Below are 18964 nucleotides of genomic sequence, written 5' to 3'. Positions count from 1 at the left end.
GTTTGGCACTCTGACAGGAGAAGGCTCTCAGGGGGTCTGTGCTGTGTCACCACTTGGTCATATTTCCTCTCCAGGTCCATTAAATGAGATAACTGAGATGTTGGCAGTGGAGCTGTCAGTGAGCAAGTAAGGAGTAAAACACTGTCTTTCATATATCTTTGCTCTCTCTCCAGGACCAAAGATGATGCTGAACACCAAGCAGCAGCTGGTCCAGGGCAAACCTCAAATCCTCAGGGCTGCTCCATAAATACTTCCTGCTGTACCCTACTCTTCCCTGAAGCCAGTCTCATTCTGGCATGTGCATGGGCAGTTGCAATTTCAGCTCCAATTTTGGGTAATTTTGCTTTCCGAGCACTTTCCTTCCATCTGGGACAGGGCATGCACCAAGGTCAGTCATCAGTGCTTCTTGGAACAGGAGCATCCACAGGAAGGGATGATTTGACTTTAAACCTGAGCTGCTTCATCCTTGAAAATGTTCATCATTCAGCATTTTTTTGATCTCTTTGCAGCTTGCTTTTAAAGTTTGCCTCACCACTTAAGGTCAGCCTTGCTGATGCTTCCGTGGTCAGTCCTGCAAAATGCTTAATTGGCAGAAGCTGGAAGCAGGAGCAACCCCAGTGCAGCTGGCAGTGGAACCTGGAGCTGACACGAGCAAGACTAATTGAGCCTCTCAGGCTCACACTGTTTTTTCACCAAGCTAAGTCACATTTCCCGGGGTGTCTGGGTGAGGGTGTGCAGGGGTAACCACCACCTTTCCATTGCTGGGCACTTCCTCTGTCACCCCCAAAGCTGACAGGGATGGTGGAAGCAACAGGTGGGCACTGTCCCCTGAGGCAGGGGACTCAGTGACTGAGGAGGAGGGACAGCACCAACCTGCCTGTGCTCAGTTCCCACCATTCCCCACACATCCCCTCTGACACTGGACACAAACCACGTCCTTCCCAGCCAATTTGGCTTTGGTATTTACTGACTGCACTACACAACAGTAAAAGAGAATTATATAGGAACATCTCCTGCTGTCAGCTTTATTTAGAACCCAAAAGTTCATTTCCTTTCTCTCCAATTTAACTTTGTATTTCCAATTGTCACCGGCAGTCATTTCAATGAGGCACGGACATCACTGTATTGGAAAATAATTACAATGACAGATTTTGTTTTGCTGTGTGAGACCTTCCACTGCTGAATCTAATTACTGCTGATACTTTTTCTCCTACAGCACGAGATAATTGCTGCTTTCTCTTTTTATGAGCAAGAAATAATCAGTTGTCTTTTAAGGTGAGAAATATAAACAGTGATTAAGTGCCATGGTTCTCCATGCCTTCTTGTCAGCTGGCACCTCTCAGAAAGACAACACAGATAAAGGTTAGGCTTCATTTATTGTTTGCCCCAAATACATTGTTTGAAAAGGAGGAAATAGGAACGCTCTTAAATGATTGATAGTTTTTTCCAGCCTAGGAAGTGTGTGTTTTATTATGGAGAAGCAGGAGCAGCTCACAAGCAAAGCAGTTTTCTCACATCTCCCAGTGCTCAGCATCATCACCCAACCCTTTGCAGGATCTGACCACAGGAAAAGGTGTAGGGGCAGCAAGAGGCTTGAGCATCAGGGGGCACAAAACTACACTTAACTCTACCAAGACCTGCTGCTTTGGCCACCTTTCACCTCTTCCAGTGTTTCTAAAAATACATGTGAAACGTATGAATCTTTTAAACATCCTGCAACCCACCCACATGGGACCCTTGGTTACAGCATCACATGGGGAGAAGATGGAGCAGAAGGAAATTACCCCATCCCTGAAAGTGCCCAGGGCCAGGCTGGATGGGGCTTTGTGCTCCACTGGTCTAGTGGAAGGTGTCACTGCCCATGGCAAAGTGGTGGAACCTGATGAGGTTTAAATTCCTTCCCAACCAAACGTATCCTGTTTGAACACTAGAGACAGGTTTCTCTACAACCCACAACAGCTTCTTCCCTGTTGGGTTTTCTTTTCCCCTGCTCCTTTACCTGAACAAAGCGCCTGCTTTTGAATAATTCATTGATGAAGTTTGTAGCACTTTGTTCACAAAATCACAGTGGAGAGCAGTGTTTTTCATTAAATGCTTCTTTGCCAGCTCCTCTCTGTGATAGAGTCTTGCTCTGCTTGCTCCCTTGCCAAAAATCTGCCAGGCAGTGAAGAGCAGCACGCCCACGGGCTGATAAAATGAGGGGATGGGAGGATGCTGGGGCAGCACTCCCTCACCTGGCTTGGGAAGTGTCTGCACTGGAGATGAACAGTTGTGATCCTTCAGTGTCACAGGAGGAAGGTGCTCCAGATCTCCCTGTTTCTCTCCACAAAATCCTGATGGAGGTGACCAGCTCAGGTTTAGGTAAAGAAGCTTGACCTGTTGCAATGAAGGCAGGTGAATCCTGCCAGAATTTGCTGAGTCAAGGAGGGAGAAAGGTGTTCCTCTTACAAGTGGATTTGGATTATGAATATCCAACCTGCCTCTGCTGCAGATGTCTCATGCAAAATAATATCCAAATGCTTAGATGCCTATTTTTTAAGGAATTGACCATCTTCCTCTTGCAAAATATTAGGAAGGATTAGTCATATATATATATTCACATCACATTGAGAAAGCAGTGGTGGAAGGCATCGCGAACAGCAAACTGAAGTGAATTACTAAGATTTCTATTAGCATGTTAACATTTATTTAAAATACATCGTTGGCAAACCTGATGGTCATGAAAATTGCTAATAATGAATATAAATGAGACATGAACAGACACAGAAACTTAATAATAAAAAATGAGCTATTAGTGTAGTCCTGATTTTTTTAACCCTTTCATGATGTTGATAAAAAATCACTAACACTTCAGACGGATCAGTGCTTGGCCAAAAACTTTTGCCCTTAGTTTATTATGGCAAGACATCAACACGTTAAATATGTGCCTACACTTTCTATGCTGCCTTCCTCACAAACGTCAAAATGGATGGATTTTGATCAAGCAAGGAAATCAAGCTCTTTACTCAGCAGCAAGAAGGGAGAGAAATTCGCCATTTCCCATTCTAACTCCTGAAACTTCTTATCATTGTCACTTTAATGTGGAGTAATTTGAGTCTCTCTTTTAGCTTCAAAGATAGATGGAAGGGAGATTTCAAATTGGATTGCTTGCAGGAGGGCTGTAGTTGGATTGGGAAGTCCTTACAACTGCTTGGAAAAAGCAAAACCTTCCTCCCTGGCTTGGCCCACAGTATACTACCTTACTGCTCACCATTGAAGAGGAAAATGACTTTTTTTATTCATTGTGGCACAAAATAACAATGCAAATGTGGTTGAAGCTGGAAGTGGGAGAAGGTATTGATTATCCTGAGGAAATAAATATCACTGATACAGCCCAGTTGCACTATTAAGTGGTGTGGAAGGACAGGTTTCAAAGGAACTAAAGCTCTGTAAACACTTCTCTCAGCCTGGCAAGACAACAAATGAGGGGTGCACCACTCAGTAGGGATGTTTATATGGTACATCAGCTCAGATTTTATAGATATTTGTAAATGAACTCCAATTATGCTTCTTGATCAGTGTCACTGTCTATAACAGTGACATTAACATACGAGATGGATTTTTAAGGACTTAGGGCTACTTTGCACATATAAACCAGGTCATTATGTCTTGGTTTTGGTGCTTGCATGATTCCTCTGCAGTCCTTCAAACACACAGCCCTCTGGTTTCTAATATAGCAGCTTCATACACAAGCAGCTGTGTTTGGGAAGCAGCATGCCTTCCAAGGTGGATTTAAAGGCAGCTCTATAATATGAAGTTTCCAAAAGCCCTCTCAGTGCTGCTAACAACAACTCATGCATTCAAAATCCCACCCAAGAGACCCAGAGGCTGTGTTGTCTGCAGAGCAGACAGCACTGCTGAAGAGGATGAGGACCTTTCAGATTTATGTGCTCTGTTAATGCTCTCTTCTTTACGCCACTCACTCTGAGCCAGTAAAACGTGAGGTACAGGAAGGAGCACTCACCCGTTTGGTGTAGTCCATGGCCTTCAGGATGGAGAGGTTCAGCATCTCCAGGGAGGCCAAAACATCTTCATAGTCTCCCATATGGTCAGCAAAATAGTCTGGGAAAACCAAGAAAAACATGATGGGAACATGTCAATGTGACTTGAGGCTACTTGACACATCAAGATCTACTATTGGTTGTTCCAGGGGTATTTTTATACTCTGTATCCTCAGCCAAAGTCACAATTTGTCCTGCAGGGATGGGAAGTGGTGTGATTCCCATGAAGGTTGGGACCATTGCAAAAAGGAGATGTAAGACCCAGTAGCTCCCATTGAAAATAACTCATCAGGTTCTTTATTTCTATGACTACTTTTGCATTTGATTGTATGTGGTCTCTCTCCCTACTGCTGGCATGGAGGAAAAGGTCTCAGAAGAAATCCTCTTTCCATTCCCTTGACATTCTTTGCCGCTAAAAACATCCAAATATCTTCCAGTTCACCCCAAGTTATATGAGCTGAGACTAGCCTTACATCTTTCCCTACACTCCTATCACATTTACACCTCAGCCCACAGTCACAGGTTGAACAAGCTTTTGAGAGTAAAATAGGCCTTGAAAGGAAGAGAACAGAGCTGCAAGCTGGGCCCAAAATCACGTGTACTCCACTGAGAGGGAGCCACACTTCCCCTGTGCCATCCTTGTCCTTTCCCTGTTTCTGGTGACTGACACAGAGGACAGCAAAAAGCTGTTCCTTAAAAGCCACCGGTGCCGTTCCCCAGCACCAGGACAGGCAGTTTCACACTGAGGTGACATCTCTGTGGAGTGCAGCAAGACATTAAACTTCAGGAAACAATCCCACTAATTAGGTTTTCTTGGCTTAATTAGAAGTGCCTGTAGCTATTTACAGTCTGAGAACATATCCAAGGGGAAGAAGATTTTGGCAGGAACCGGAATGTCACAGCATGACTGACAGCAGCTGTTCCACGATAAGTGAACAGCTTACCCTCATTGCAGTGTGTTTGTTTGTTTTTTCCCTTCCTACTCAGGAAAGAAAAAATTGAGCAGATCTGATAGGTAAAGACTTTTTCTAAGTCCTGAAATAAAAAGCTGGACCCATCTATTTCAGGAGAAATGAGCTGTTGTGGGCACAGCACAGCTCTTGAGACTGACCCAGGAGCACACGGGAGAACAGAGTTGACTTTAACAAAGTACTCAGCTCTGCTGGTTAGTGTTATTTATTCATGTGAAGCTGCAGGGCTCAAGAAATAACTTTTAAGATGCTCTCAACATTTTATAATGCACAACCCATTTCAAGAGAGACACCACAGCTCCCATTTAGACAAACTGAGGGTTTATGTTTAATACTTAGAAGAGAAGCAAGCAAATAAATCACAGGCAAGGGCAGGTATCCAGCAGATAACAGATCTAGGCAGGAACTTGTGCTGATCGATCCTTTCTCTGGCTTCCCCAGGAGGTGATGGGTTTATCTCCCTTCTCTCCTGGCAGCTGCACCCCGGGAGAGGCAGGGAGATGGGATCACACTGGGTGACAGCCATGTAATTTCCTGATTTTATCAGAGTGATGGAGAAAGCCTTGTGGGGTCAAACAATGAAAATGTTACCCCTGGGTTTCCTGCAAAGTTGATGGTCCAAGCTGTGGGGGTTTGATTTTTTGAGTCAGCTGGCAGGGAGACCTAATGCAGTAAGAATGGAGAGATGGGAACAAGCCCTCAGCAAACCAAGAGGATTTTATGGAAGTCTTTGTCTCTTGCACACTAAGGCAAGGACAAGCAGGAATAGTCAGTGGAAAGGGGAAATGTTGCTGCTTTTGCTGCCAGCTTGGATTCTCAAAATGGTGTGGGCAGGGCTTGAGTACACCATGGGGAAAGAAACCCTGGACAATGTCCTGGTGCAGGCACACCCATGGACATAGAAGTCTTTAAGGTATCAGGAATAAGGAGTAACTGCCTGGTGATGGCACAGGCACCCAGTAACCCCATCTCTGTCTGCACGACCCACTCCCAGCCAGACTTCCAAAGGCTGTAATTAGGGGCAAAGTGATGAAGGTAAATGGTGAAGACTGCTGAGGTGGCTTCATATGTTCTTCTGCATCTTGGTACAGGAAGGGAGGAGAAGAGATGGATAAGCTCTCTGTAAGGCCACACACCTCTCTTTCCATCTCCTCCCAAAAAGCTGGGGTGCAGGAGACAGTTCCCAATATCAAGCATCCATAGAAAAATGCACCTGAGTGAGTAGTTTGAGTCACCTCCTGTTGAAGCAAAGCCTTTCAGAAATCCCAGCAGGAAACATTCCCTTTCTGGTCAAGGTGTAGATCAAAATATTATCACAGATTTTCTGTTCAGCCTTTAATTTTGGCAAGCTGTGGGAGGTACAGCAGAGGTAGTGCACCCCTCAGGCAGCCTGCTGGGAAACATGAAGGCTGGCCTGGGGAGAAACATGTTACAGGCGTTGCAGAGGGATCCAGGTTTATTGAACTTCAGAGCAAAGCTGGAAGCCACAACATCTCCAGAAATTAAACTCCAGCTTGTTATTGAATGGGGTCCATGTGCTTTGCTTAGCTCTGACCCCATTTGTGTTGCAAGGAAATGAAAAAAGTCCTGCCAATTTTCCTGTGGAATAAGGAGCAGAGAAGCAGCAGCAGGGCTGAGACCCTCCAGCTCCACAGCTGCCACAGCACTGCAATCTCTGATGGGTTTCCTGCAACCTTCAAAGGCCCTCATGCACACAATGATTGCTCTTGCCAAAAAGGAGGGATTGCACTCACCACACAGCTCCTTGGTGTCCACATTGCTGGAAGAGGGGGAGAACGAGGCAGGGGAGGAAGCAGGAAAAAAGAAAGAGAAAGAAAGACAACTTTAATGTAAAGGATAGATGAAGGCTACAGTTAGAATTCCAGCAGGCTTAACTCCAGATGCCCTCCTGCAACACCACCTGCCCCCTCAGCATCCCCCAGACACCAGTGGGGACAGCCTGTGGAGAAGGGTTGGTGTCACCCAGGGCATCTTCAGCCTCTGTGCAGCTGGAACAGGTTCACAAGTTATTTTTGATATTCCCTGAGAGGGAAATGGGTACTTGCACATCCCCCCTGAGGGGGGACTTTTTCCCAAATGGGACCTGGCACATCAACCCCTCTGACTGCCTTACGAACATCCAGCCTGGCAACACCCTGGGGTGACACTCAATATGGCACAGCAATGTGTTTGTTCCCATTTACTCAGAATAAAACTTTGCAAAATATACTTTTCTCGATGGACCAGTTCTCCTAATTCTGCCCTTATGAAGCAGCTCTTGCCCAGGACTCCCCCCAGACAAAATTGCACAATTACTTCTTAACATGTGAACATTTAGTTTATGTAACAACATCTCAACAGACAACCTGCTTGGGAAATAAAGATTGCTGCTAATCTCTTTTTGCCTCCTATTCCCACACAATCATTAGTGCCATTCAAGGACTGGAACCATCCCTTAATAGAATTATATTTTATCCATCCATTTATATCCTGGAAAGTTATTTCTTTAGCTAAACTCATCCCTGCTCTGTCTAACCTGCCAGCATAAGTGGATTAGAGATTTCACTGACAGCATCCTCCTGCAGCCCAGATCAAGGCAAACACAAATGTCTTGAGCTGACAGAAGTGAGCCACCCGCCCCCTGTTTCCTGCTGAAAAAGCAGGTGGTACTGAATGACAGTCCCTTTTGGGTAAGTGGTGCCTGCCGTGGTGTAAAGAAGTCACCTCTTGTCTCTCAGCTCGTGGTGCAGGACACACCTGCAGGTGCCTGGTACAAGCTGCAGGCAGCAGGGTGGGCAGCACGGGCCTCTCTCTGCAAAGTGAGCTTTTGCACTGCTTTATCTTTATTCTCTTGGAGGCTTATCTTCCTCAAACCCTGCAATTACTTCTCTGAATCCTACAAACCCCCCTGGGGATGCTGTGGGCTCAGCTTTCCTCACTTAGATGTTCTCATGGCCAAATCCACTGAATACACAGGTACAAAGCACTGTGCAGCAGAGGCACTCCTGATCCCAGGAGCTCTGGCAATGCACAGCACTTTGGTAGAGAGTGGTTACCAACACGGGGCTTCAGCAGTGCAGCAGCAGAGAAATTCAGGTGAGACCCCAGCAGATGCATTTCCAGCACTGGCACAGCCCCGTGCCAGCCCCAGGACTAAAGCTCCCTCCTGCACACAGCCTGGGAAGTCAAATGCTGCTTTCAGGCACATGCATAAGAGTAGTTTTGACATCAGCATCACCCACGAAGTGTTTCAATAATATTTTTCAGAAGACAGTTATTATTTATAAACATCTACTGACATGGTTATGGGTTTGCAGCTCAGGCATGCTGCTGAGAAAAAAAAATCTATTATTGTATTCCATGTGATTCTGCATTGTAATAATTGATCTGCTGCTGCCAAAATTGGTCTTTTATTCCCTCACATCTTGCCTTTGTATGATTTAACTTAATTGTGCTTGAACGTTAACTTGGCTGAGAAGTTGCTTTTAATTTTAAGCCATCTTGCCTTCAGAATAAGCCTAATGAAAGAAATGACTGAAGTCACAAGCTGACTTAATAAAAAAATATGATAATGTTCAGATGAAAAACTGTAAGGAGAAATCAATGGGTACTTGAGCAGGCTGTTTCCATCCCCCAGGAGTTTGCCTGCTGGGAACATTGCTGACACAGAGCCACATTTCCACCATTCTTACAGGGGGGTTCTGGCCCAGCTTGAGATCTGCACAGCAACAGCCCAGTGCAATACCCAGCTACAAAACTATTTACAAGCTGATCTGGTGGTTTGATACTTTAGGAACTAAGCTCCACCATGGGTTATGCCAGTAGGGATTTTAATTTGCAGATATTCAGGATCTGAGGTTCAGGCCCTGTGAAATAGAAGGTGGCAACTCCTGACTGTCTCCCTTGTCACCCCTGACCCTCCATCCCAGAGCTTCCCTTCAGAGGATATTTTTGGAGCAATCACGTATCACAAATCCCTTCAGCAGAAAAACATTTAGGTAAGAATTAATCAATTTTATTTTTCAGATGCCAAACATTTAACACTCCTGTACACAACAATAAGCTAAAGAGAAAAATCGTGACAAGTTGTTCTCATGTTTTCAGAAAAAAATTTAAAAAGTCGTTCAAGTACCAGAACACTTGGCTGTGAATTAGCTTTCAATTTTTATTACATTAAGAATGTGACTAATTCAAGATCTTATTGAAGCCATAACCCAACTAACTAAGCAGAATATAATGAATTTTAAGTAGAAATTAGGGAATAATTAAAGATTTCTGTATAACACATTTTTTTCTGCATAGTAGAGACCACATCTATCTGATCTTTTTCCAAAACAAAAGTTTTTCTTTCAAAGGAGAAAAAAAAATCAAGAAAATTCTGGTCTTTTTGAAAATCCAGGCCTTTTCTCTGCTTTCCAACCAATAATGCAGTAGCATGGAGCAGCACAGCCCTACATTCCCAGCCTTGCTGGGACTGTGCACCCTTTGAGATTTCTTTCCAAGGCAAAGATACACTTTGGAGATCCTCCATTTGCCATTTGGGACCTAATTGGTCCAACAGGAGGCAAACACAAGAGCTTAGATTTCAGCCCAGATCATCTTCTGAAAAGGCAGAGCCCAGGCCATGAACTACTTTGGCCATAAAAAAGGACTTTATTGCTCATCACTTCCCCCCTTTTAAAGACACTGGGATCATTTGATCAGATGAAGGTATTGGCAACAGGGAATTTGTTTTCTCTCCTAGTTTACATCCAACTATTTCAAAGAAAAAGAAAAGACCTCTAAGTGTTATAGTCCTTCTGCTTATGTGGGAGTTTGAAGAGCAATGACCATGCTGTGAGAGCATCCCCTCAGTGGGCTTAATTAAGTGAACTTGCCCAGAGAGTAATTACTGATGCATGACTTGTATGAGCAAGAGGCTGCCCAGAGTGATGGCTGTGCCTCCTGCATTCTTCAGAAAAAGTTACATTTCTCCTCATAAAGCCCCACCCAGCATTAAATTGTGATTTGATGAGCACCTGAGCTAATGAGGATCCCTGGGAAGTCACATCTCTGTCTTGCCGTGTCCCTGATTGCAGATTGGCCATGTACAGGCTTTTATCAGAGCTGTCCTGCACTGACTCTGCTGATTCCCATCAGATTGTAAGCTTTTTCTGTTTCTGTAAATGCCTTTCTTGAAACATGCTGCCAACTTTGAGATGTTATCCCAGGAAAAAGACCCCATCAGACAGAAGACCTGTTGCATCAGGGTGTCCAACAGCCCAGGGATTACAGCCTCAAACCCTAATCCCAGCAGCCACACCTCTGGGTGGATGATGGTACCATGCAACCTCCAGGTCTTGGATCAGAACCTCCAGCTCACTGAGCCAGACCAGTCTAATGCTTTGTTAAAGCAAATCAGTGTTTTCCACTAGGAAAAAAAATATATTTCTGGAGATTCCCCATGATGATTATTTGCATTATCTCTTAATAAACAAGCCCAGGGGAGCACAGCACAGGAGGGGTTACCCAGAGAACATCCCAGGAGGTCTCAGATGGCAAAGCCAGGGATGTCCTGGTCCAGTGCTGCTGCTGAGAATCCTTCCAAAAAACACAGCCAGGAGCCTGCAATCCAGCCTCTCTGCCTCTCTTCCCCAGCATCTCTCTGCCTCCCCAAGGCAAGCCTGACAGTCTCTGTCTTCCTGTCATTAACATATTTTTCCAGACTTCAGCTAAAGAGAGGAGAGGAAAAGTTATCTCAGAATGAAAAAGATAATGTGGAGGAGCAGAGCATGAAATTCTCTTCCTGGGTTACAGCTTAGCCAAAGGAAAGGTGTCCCAGGCACTCCCAAGGGGCAGTACAATCAAAAACATAATGGAAATTCAGAAGTTGCAAATACATCAAAGTCTCATCTTCACGTTTCTCATGCAAATATCTGCCTGGGTGTGCTGCTCAAATGCTGCTCAGTGCCCCATCAGCTTCAGCTGAAGATAATAACCCTTTTCCTTGGGCAGATGAAAGGTTTGCATCAGCAGCCACACGGCTTAGTCACTTCACCAGCACAGAAAATGGAGGGTTTTTTCCCTGAAATCACGTTCTACTTTTATTTCCATCTTTTATTCACAGCTTTGGGTTTGCTACAAGGCTTCAAACGAGCACGGAAACAAATTATCCTCTAGCATTAGCCACCTGCAGAACTCATTTTCATTTAGGAAAGACTAAAAAACAACAAGTGCAGCTGGAAAGTATTATTATATCAGATGATAAGGCTTCCAGTCCCATCAGCAACAGCGCTGTGTTATCTCAACACTCAGAAGAGGCAAATACGCATCCAGATGCCTACTAAGGGGTCACAGATGGTCACTTCTCATCATTAGTTTCTGAACTCAATGAAACATTTTTTACACAAACCCCAGAGTGAGAGAAATTATTCCAGGCAGAGCAAGAGAAATACCAAATAATGGATGCCAGTCAGGAGCCGAATAATTCTAAAGAATGAAACAACTTTCCAAGCCCATCATTGTATCTTCTGGTGAATCCTGGTAAATCCTTCCCAAGATCTATCCAAGTACTTTCCCTTTACCTACCTGCTTGTTTAAGAAAAAAAAAAACCCAAACCACTCGTATGGTATTGCTTGAAAAAGAACTTCCAAAATCTGGGTGTGCCACATGCAAAGAAACAGCAGAAACCATATGCCAAGGCTGCCCACAACCAGAAGAGCATCCAGGGCAGAGGAGGATTCAGAGCATGTATCAGGTTTGGCTTTAATTTCTTTAGCTGTGGCAAGCTGGCAATTAAGGCTCTGGGGCCCACCTGGCTTTACTTTAGGGATGGTCTTTACCTGCTGACAAATGCCCCTGTTCCTTTTGTGACATAAATTTGTGGTGTGCTTTGCAGGAATAATTCCAAGGTGCACAGAGTGGTGCAGGCACAATTGCCCTGCTCCCTATTCAGTACAACAATAAAAGAGAGTGAGCAGTGAGCCTGAAATAACCCAGCAGGTATTTGCTTTTTCCAGTGGGGCAGTACCACATGTGCAGAGTCATGAGGCATGAGCTGACACAGGGTTCCTCATTCCCCCTAGACAGAGGTTTCCCCAAAAATCCCTATTCTATGAAAGAGGAGAAGTTTTGCAGAGTGCATATGGATGGATCACCACCTAACTGGGACACATCCAGCACTGAAGCACAATGATTTAGATTAAAACACCTGTGGAGAAGAGCTCCCATGGGGGCTCCTGAAGGGGAGAAAAACACTGTCTTCTCCAAAGCAAAACTAATAACTTCATCCTTCCCTTGGCATGTGCTCCATCACTGAGCACCTGGTGAGCACAGTAAGGGCCTCTGAAAGCCCAGCAACAAAAAAAGTTTTTCTCCAAAGTTGTGGTAACGTGGAGCGAAAAAAGTAGGGACAAAGGATTGCTCAGAAATAGAGAGAAGCAAAAGGAGGATTCTGTATGAAGCTTTACATATTAATTTTGCATTACAGTCTCATCACCTGTGGTGAAGGATTGGGGTTTATAACACATTCTCTGTACTTTGAGAGATGGTCTCTTTCCTCCTACTTGTCCCTGCTATCAACAGGATTTTCTCTCACTGGCTGGAAGGCTGAAGTCTGGTGCTCCCCAAGGATGTTCTGCTCTCCTAAACCTGGGGTTTGTCCTCTTCCTGCTCCTGGCACCTCTTTCCTTGGGATTTAGGCAGATGATGAGCAAGACAGGGGCAGTTTTGCTTTTTTCCACACCCTGTGACAGGGGTGGCTCTCTGCTGAGCAGGATGGAAGGTGAGCAGCACTGGGGCTGCACAGCACACCTGCATTCAGGCCCATGGGATAGTCATGTTTCAGTATTTAATATATTTTAATAGTAATATTTTCACATAGTTTTCTCTGCAGCTCCTTGCCTTTTTAAGCCATCTGAGTTCTCATTAGCCCAGATGCAGTTTCCAAACCACACGCCCATGTTCACTGGAAATGCTGGTGCCCAAAGCTGTGAGCTCTGCACCTTGTGCTCTCCTCTGGAGCACCAGGGCAGCAGAGTCCTCATTAAAAACCAGTAATCTGGAAAACACTGATTTTTCAAGGTAAACTGAACTGACCTTCTGTACAAACAAGCACAGTAAGTCTGGTAGGCTCAGGATAAAACACACTCCTTTATTTGTCCTGCTTCAAGGCTCTTCCCTCCCTGCACAATGAGACCCTGCAAAGCTGCTGTAGAGTCACACAGGGAGTCCATGGTGGAGAGAGAAAGCAGGAGGTCTCAGTTCCCTGCAGGCTGGGCCCCCCTGCCCAAGCCAGACAAAAAGCATCCCAGACAGCCCACACAGCCACCTCTGTGGTTTCAGCATCACCAAAGATGCTCTTTTAGGTGACCTTCTGTTATGATGGGGAAGATCAGCAGAAGATCTTTACCACCTTCTCCTCTTTGATGTGGAAGTCCCATGGCAGATCCCTGAGTGTGTCTGGTGGCTCTCCCAGGGAGAGTCACACGCTCAGCCAAGTGCCCACAGCCACAGCCCAGCCCAGCCTGCAGGGTTTCCAGGCAGAGCTGCCCACTGGCCTCCTCCCCCCCATGCCAGAGCCTGAGCTTAGCTCAGAACAGATCTCATACACCCACAGTAAGATGCCTGTGTTACAAATCCTATTCCAGATCTGACTGCAAAAGAAAAGGAGAGGGGGAAAAAACAGGGTGGTTACCACTGACCACTAATTGATACATCAGAGGCTGAACACACCCAGATGGGTGGCACACATCCAAAGATGCCTGGACTTGCTCCAGACAGCCTGTGATACTGGAGTGCAGATGCCCTGCAAAAAGACAGTTGCCATAGCACTCCACAGGAGCAGTAATTAGGGGTGTGATGGGAACACGTCTCTTCTCCGGCCACTGACCTGCAATATAGTTGCATTCATCTCATAGCAGTAATAAACATTGTAAAAATGACATGAGGAGGCTATTTTATTTGCTAAATACAATCCCTAAAGTCCCAAACCATCCAAGTGCAGCCATGGATGCAGCAGCTGAAGGGCCCTCTGCCCACTGTGACCTCATTGGCTCAGCTGGTCTGAGCACGGTGCTGATAACAGCAAGCTTGAATTTGATCCCCATAGGGAACATTCACACAGGAGTTGGACTCAGTAATCCTTGTGGATCCCTTCCAATGCTGTGAAAAGAATATCCTGTGAAATCTGAGGTCCTGGTCTTCTTTTGGATTCATTCCCACCTCTCCTGGCAGAGGCCCTTACCTCCACCACAGTTTTACATTCATCAGAGTCTTCAAGGAAAGAGCTTTGAAAAATGGGAAAACTCTCCTGCAATGGCAGCTCATGCTCCCTCAGAGGCTCCCACGGAACATGGACCATGTCCCTGTCCCCTCCCCATGGGGAGGGTGTGGGCTGTGCACGGGGTGTGAGCAGCAGTGAGCACCAGGGCTCTGCACACACTGGGCTGGGTTTGCCCGTGGTGTGCTAACAGGAACACTCCTGCTTTTGCTTGTGCAGCTGATACAACCAGCATGGACACTTTGTCAGGGGAGGGGGGGAGGATTAAACACTGATTTTTGCAGCACAACTCAGTTCATTTCCTTTCAGGGACTTAATATTTACCATAAAGATGAAGACTATCATGACATTACTTGCTAGTTTCTCATTTTCAAAGGCTGCTGCTGTATTTCAAGGCTGGTTCAGCTCCTCACTCCCTTGGCATACTGATGCATTCTGCAGCCACAGACACTTGGAAAAGCTGGTCATAGTTAAGCCAAGCCCCCATGTAACCCAATTCCCTCTGTACAGCCACAGGCAGGTGTCAGAAATAGCACAGTGAAGACCCCCTCTAGTTGCCTCTAGACCATCCTCAGAAAGTCCCAAGCTTCAAACCATCCCTGACACAGACCAGATGCTTTCTTTCATCAGTAGTTTCAAGACAACCAAAACAACATTTTCTCTGTGGTGAAGTGTTTGACAGAACAAAACACCCAGCTCTAATTATCAAGGGCAGCAGGAAAAGTGACTGAATATGGATAAAAATGAAACAATGGTCTGGATGCTGTTGAAAAGCATGCTCAAAGCTCTCAGTAGTTAAAAGAGAAATAAATGTCACTTTAAAAAAAGGCAGGAGCTATAAACTGGCACCTGTGAAGTACCAGACATTTGTTAGTTCGTTCATCAGCAGCTGCAATATGGCACTGCAGGCTCCTGCTTTGCCACACAGCTCCAGAGCTGGAGTTTGGGTACTGCAAAGAACCAGGCTCAGCATCCGTGAGGCTCTGCCCTTCCTGCCCTGTGGCTTCTAGAAAACAATACCCAAAATGCAGCACAAAGGAGCAATTTTCCACAAAGGGCTGATCATGAACCCAAATCCCAGAACTCTGGGGAGTGCAGGAGAAGCCCAAGGCAGAGCAGCCCCCACTGCTGCCCTGCACAAAGCCCTGCATCTCAGTGCCTCCTGCAGCTCCACTGTGGGCAAGGGGAGGGGTTTTCCCCCTTGCATGTCCAGTTGGGGCCACCCAGGATCTGCATGTTAAGAGCAAAGATTGGTGGAGCTGTTCCTGCCCAAGAAAGAAAATTTTGGGTGATTAAGGCAATGTCCTCTTGGACCATTCCTTGTACCTTATGAAACCATTTCATGGTTTATTGTCACAGTTGGCCAGAACCTCTAACCACTCACTCACAAAAGAATCTCTTGAAAAGCTCTTAAAAACTGAACCAGATGATAACACAAAAAACCTCCTGCTAACAGCACAGTTAATATCCTGAAAAATGTATCAATATAGCACACTAATTTACTAAGTTTAACCCAACAGTTTCTAATCATAGTCACCACCTTAAGCAAATCAGACATTTAGTACAGTATGAAGCATTTTCAAGTCTCTGCATGTGCCGAATTCCTAATAAATTACATCAAAACCCTCTTTTTTTTTTTTTTTTTTTTTTTTTTTTTTTTTTTTTTTTTTTTATGGATGACTTTTTCTTGAAAAATTTCACTCTGCCCACAAGTGCATCAAAGGAAAGAGAAGAGAAGTTTAATTACAGCCTACAAGTAACTTAGCTGCTAGGAGGGATGGCCCTTCCGAATTTGTTAAATTGATGATTATTGTATTAATTCTATTTGTCCCCTGGCAGTGCCAGGCAAAACTGGGACCGTGGTCCTTGGAAGGATGGGCTGGACATGTCATGGTCAGCACAACCAACTTCTTTGCTCTCAGGGTCCCCACCACCTCCACTCTGAAAACATACCATGATTTTCTATGATATTATCATCACGTTGCATTGAGACAGCTGATTATTTAATTTTGACATCCTGGTTCCATGCAGTGTCTTCAGCCCCTATCCTGCAGCACAGCCTGTGTGTAAACCCGGCTCTTCCTCTCCCGTGTGCATTCCAGGAGAGTAAATACAGCACTTAACGGCTGCACATCAATTTTGCTGTCAGGCTCCTTCAAAGTGATCAGCCCCGAGACAGACTTTTAAATGCCAGCTGTTTCTTGGACTGCTGTGAATGTAAACTCTTGCACAGGGATATTGCAATAGTCACTGCGGTGACTATTTTAGTTTATGGATTCCCTATTTGCAGAAAAATATAAAGTAAGTAACAGGAAGGAAAAGCACGGTTTCAGCCTATGATGCTCATTCAAAAACCATGACACAGCCCTCCTGTTGTGGAGTGCTCAGTAAAGTGCTTTAAAAAGAGAGGTTTAAAGCTCTCATGATTTATTTTAGCTCAGTTTTGAAAGCAAACCACTAAAACAAATGAATACCCTTTTTGGAGGGATCTTATGTTTTTGTGCACAAACTGTCAACAGTATGAAACAGTCAGAAATGTCCTTTTTTGATTAGTGGATATTCAACATTTTGCCTATTTCCACTTGGTATGGAAGCCTGGGCTAATCCAATTTCTATTTGTAATCTCTGTAATATTGAACTGCAAAAGACAGAGAGATCGTTCAGAGCTCAGCTGAACGAGTTGCTAATTGCCAGAAGGAAATAAGATATTGAGAGCATGAGGTAAAATTAAATCAGCCTTCTCCTCCTTTTAGATATTGCAGGTATCTTGTTTATTACCAAAGTTATATGTAGGAGAGGAAGAAATTAGAGCAGCAAACGGGCAGGTTTGGATATGTAACACACAACTGGCAGGGAACAAGTGAAAAAATAGTAAAGCAAGAAATCTCTAGACCCTGCTGCTGTATTTTTCCCAATATTTTTGTTTCTCATGGATGCTTTTCTTCTGCCATTGAAGAATGACAGAATGTCTGCAGCTTGATGCTGGTGTCCTGAGCACATTTACCCAGAAAAAAACCCTCGATAAATTTGCAAGATTGTAGCTGCAAGCAAAGTCTACAATCTCTTTGAATGCCTCAAACAAAACTGGCTGGTTAGAATTAAATATCTCAGTCACTTTTATGGTTTTAATGCAAGATCTTGGTATCTTTCCCTTCCCTGGAATGGAAAACTGATGATGCAGAATGGTCCAGCACAATCCAAAAACTGAGGTGCTGAGCCCCTTTCTCAGCTCTGATGTGATAATTCTTCACTCCATTTGCACAGATAAAGCCTCTCCAATCCTCACACTCTGCAGTAAACACCAGCCTGCTGCTCCCAGAGACAATCTGCCTCAGTACAAGACAGGCTCTCCCCAGGGACCCGGCAGAGAGCCTACCTGGGAAAACACCTGGGAAATAGGATTAGAAATAGAAAAATGTTCTCAGATGTTAGTTCAAACATGATTCTGTGCAGTTTTTAATCTTTGTGTTTCTTGCAGTGACCTTCCCACCGGGCAATTTGTTTTTAAAGCCCCTTTTCTTTGGGAGCCTGAGATGTTCTGTGTCTCTATTAGCACACAGATGCTGAGCACCAGCCTTGGCACCACATATTTCTTCACTTAAATGAAAAATAGAGCATGGTATAGTTTAAATGACATGTTTAGAGAAGAACAAGCTAGGACTCAAAAACATCTTCCACATAAACAAAATCCACCAAATGCCTGTGCTCTTGAGAGCCAGAAATTAGAGCAAGACATGTAATTTTTTGTACAATCATTTTGTCCCTTTCAGAAGAGACAAGCACTGTCTCTTGAATCAGTTAATCAAAGTCTTGGCTGATTAAACCATCCGTAGTTTATTTCCCAGGGAGTTAATTGAGAACATTCCATATTCAGAAATGAAGCTGGTTTCAATGGGCACAACCATCTCTGTAGTGCAGGCTTCAGACAAACCCAGCACTCCACTGAATCAGGTTTGCAATGCAAATAGCCAAGATTAGGGAGGGGGAGAAAAAAAAACACCAAACAAACCAGGAAAAAAGTAATCATAATCATCATTGTTCTTGCTCAAGAAGTAGAAGAACTTTCTGTTCAAATTTGAGAGGACTGGACTGCAGAAACCCAGAGAAAAGCACTGACAGCAGAGCTCCTGTTACAGGGGATTCTCTCAGATGGAGATGTCTCACAGCAAAGGAAACCAGACCTGGGGTGGGGAGTGGGAAGGCAAAGCACCTCACAGTAGTGCCTGGAGGGACTGTGGCAGCCAAACAAAGCAGTAACAACAAACCTTTTCCACCAGAGGAAAATAAGGAGTGGAGCAGAAGGACAGCAGGCTGCTGTCCAGAAGGTACTGAAGGTGTCCAGGTCTGGAGCAGGACTGTGTGCTGGAAGGAGGGTGTTGAGAAACTCATCTTCCCCTTGGGTATTGATGCATTCAAAGTAACAGAGAATGAAAATCAATCTGTGGAAACTATAAGTCCATTTTGAGAGCTTCTGGCCCTGCAACTGATGAAAAAGTCAGTAAAAACAAGGACAGTCCAAAGCTCCCACCCTGTCCTCACTGGCACTGTGAGTCCCTCCAAGCTGGAGCTGGATGCACTGCTGGAAGCAGCACAGCTGTGCTGGCAGAGTACTCTCAGGCCTGACATGCTCTGCTCCACTGTGGGGCTAATTAGTGCAGGCTGAGAAGCTCATCAGGATCATTACCTGATTCTG

The 18964-nt window shown here is 44.9% G+C and overlaps 1 protein-coding gene across 1 annotated transcript in view; it reads right to left on the bottom strand.

Annotated features, from left to right (window-relative positions):
- The window catches only part of NECAB2 (N-terminal EF-hand calcium binding protein 2), a gene marked incomplete at its 5' end in the record, with an annotated part of 72857 nt that overhangs the window by 11350 nt on the left and 42543 nt on the right, over nt 1-18964 (bottom strand). Inside the window, 2 exons of the mRNA XM_083870329.1 lie at nt 4004-4101; nt 6766-6791. Coding sequence (XP_083726455.1) covers nt 4004-4101; nt 6766-6791 — 124 coding nt within the window. The remainder of the gene's footprint in view (nt 1-4003; nt 4102-6765; nt 6792-18964) is intronic.

This window comes from Zosterops lateralis (assembly GCF_965231275.1).
Source record: "Zosterops lateralis genome assembly, chromosome: 12".
Taxonomy (NCBI): Eukaryota; Metazoa; Chordata; class Aves; order Passeriformes; family Zosteropidae; genus Zosterops; species Zosterops lateralis.
Note: the sequence above shows the minus strand (reverse complement) of the source record. Positions and strands in the feature narration are given on the sequence as shown.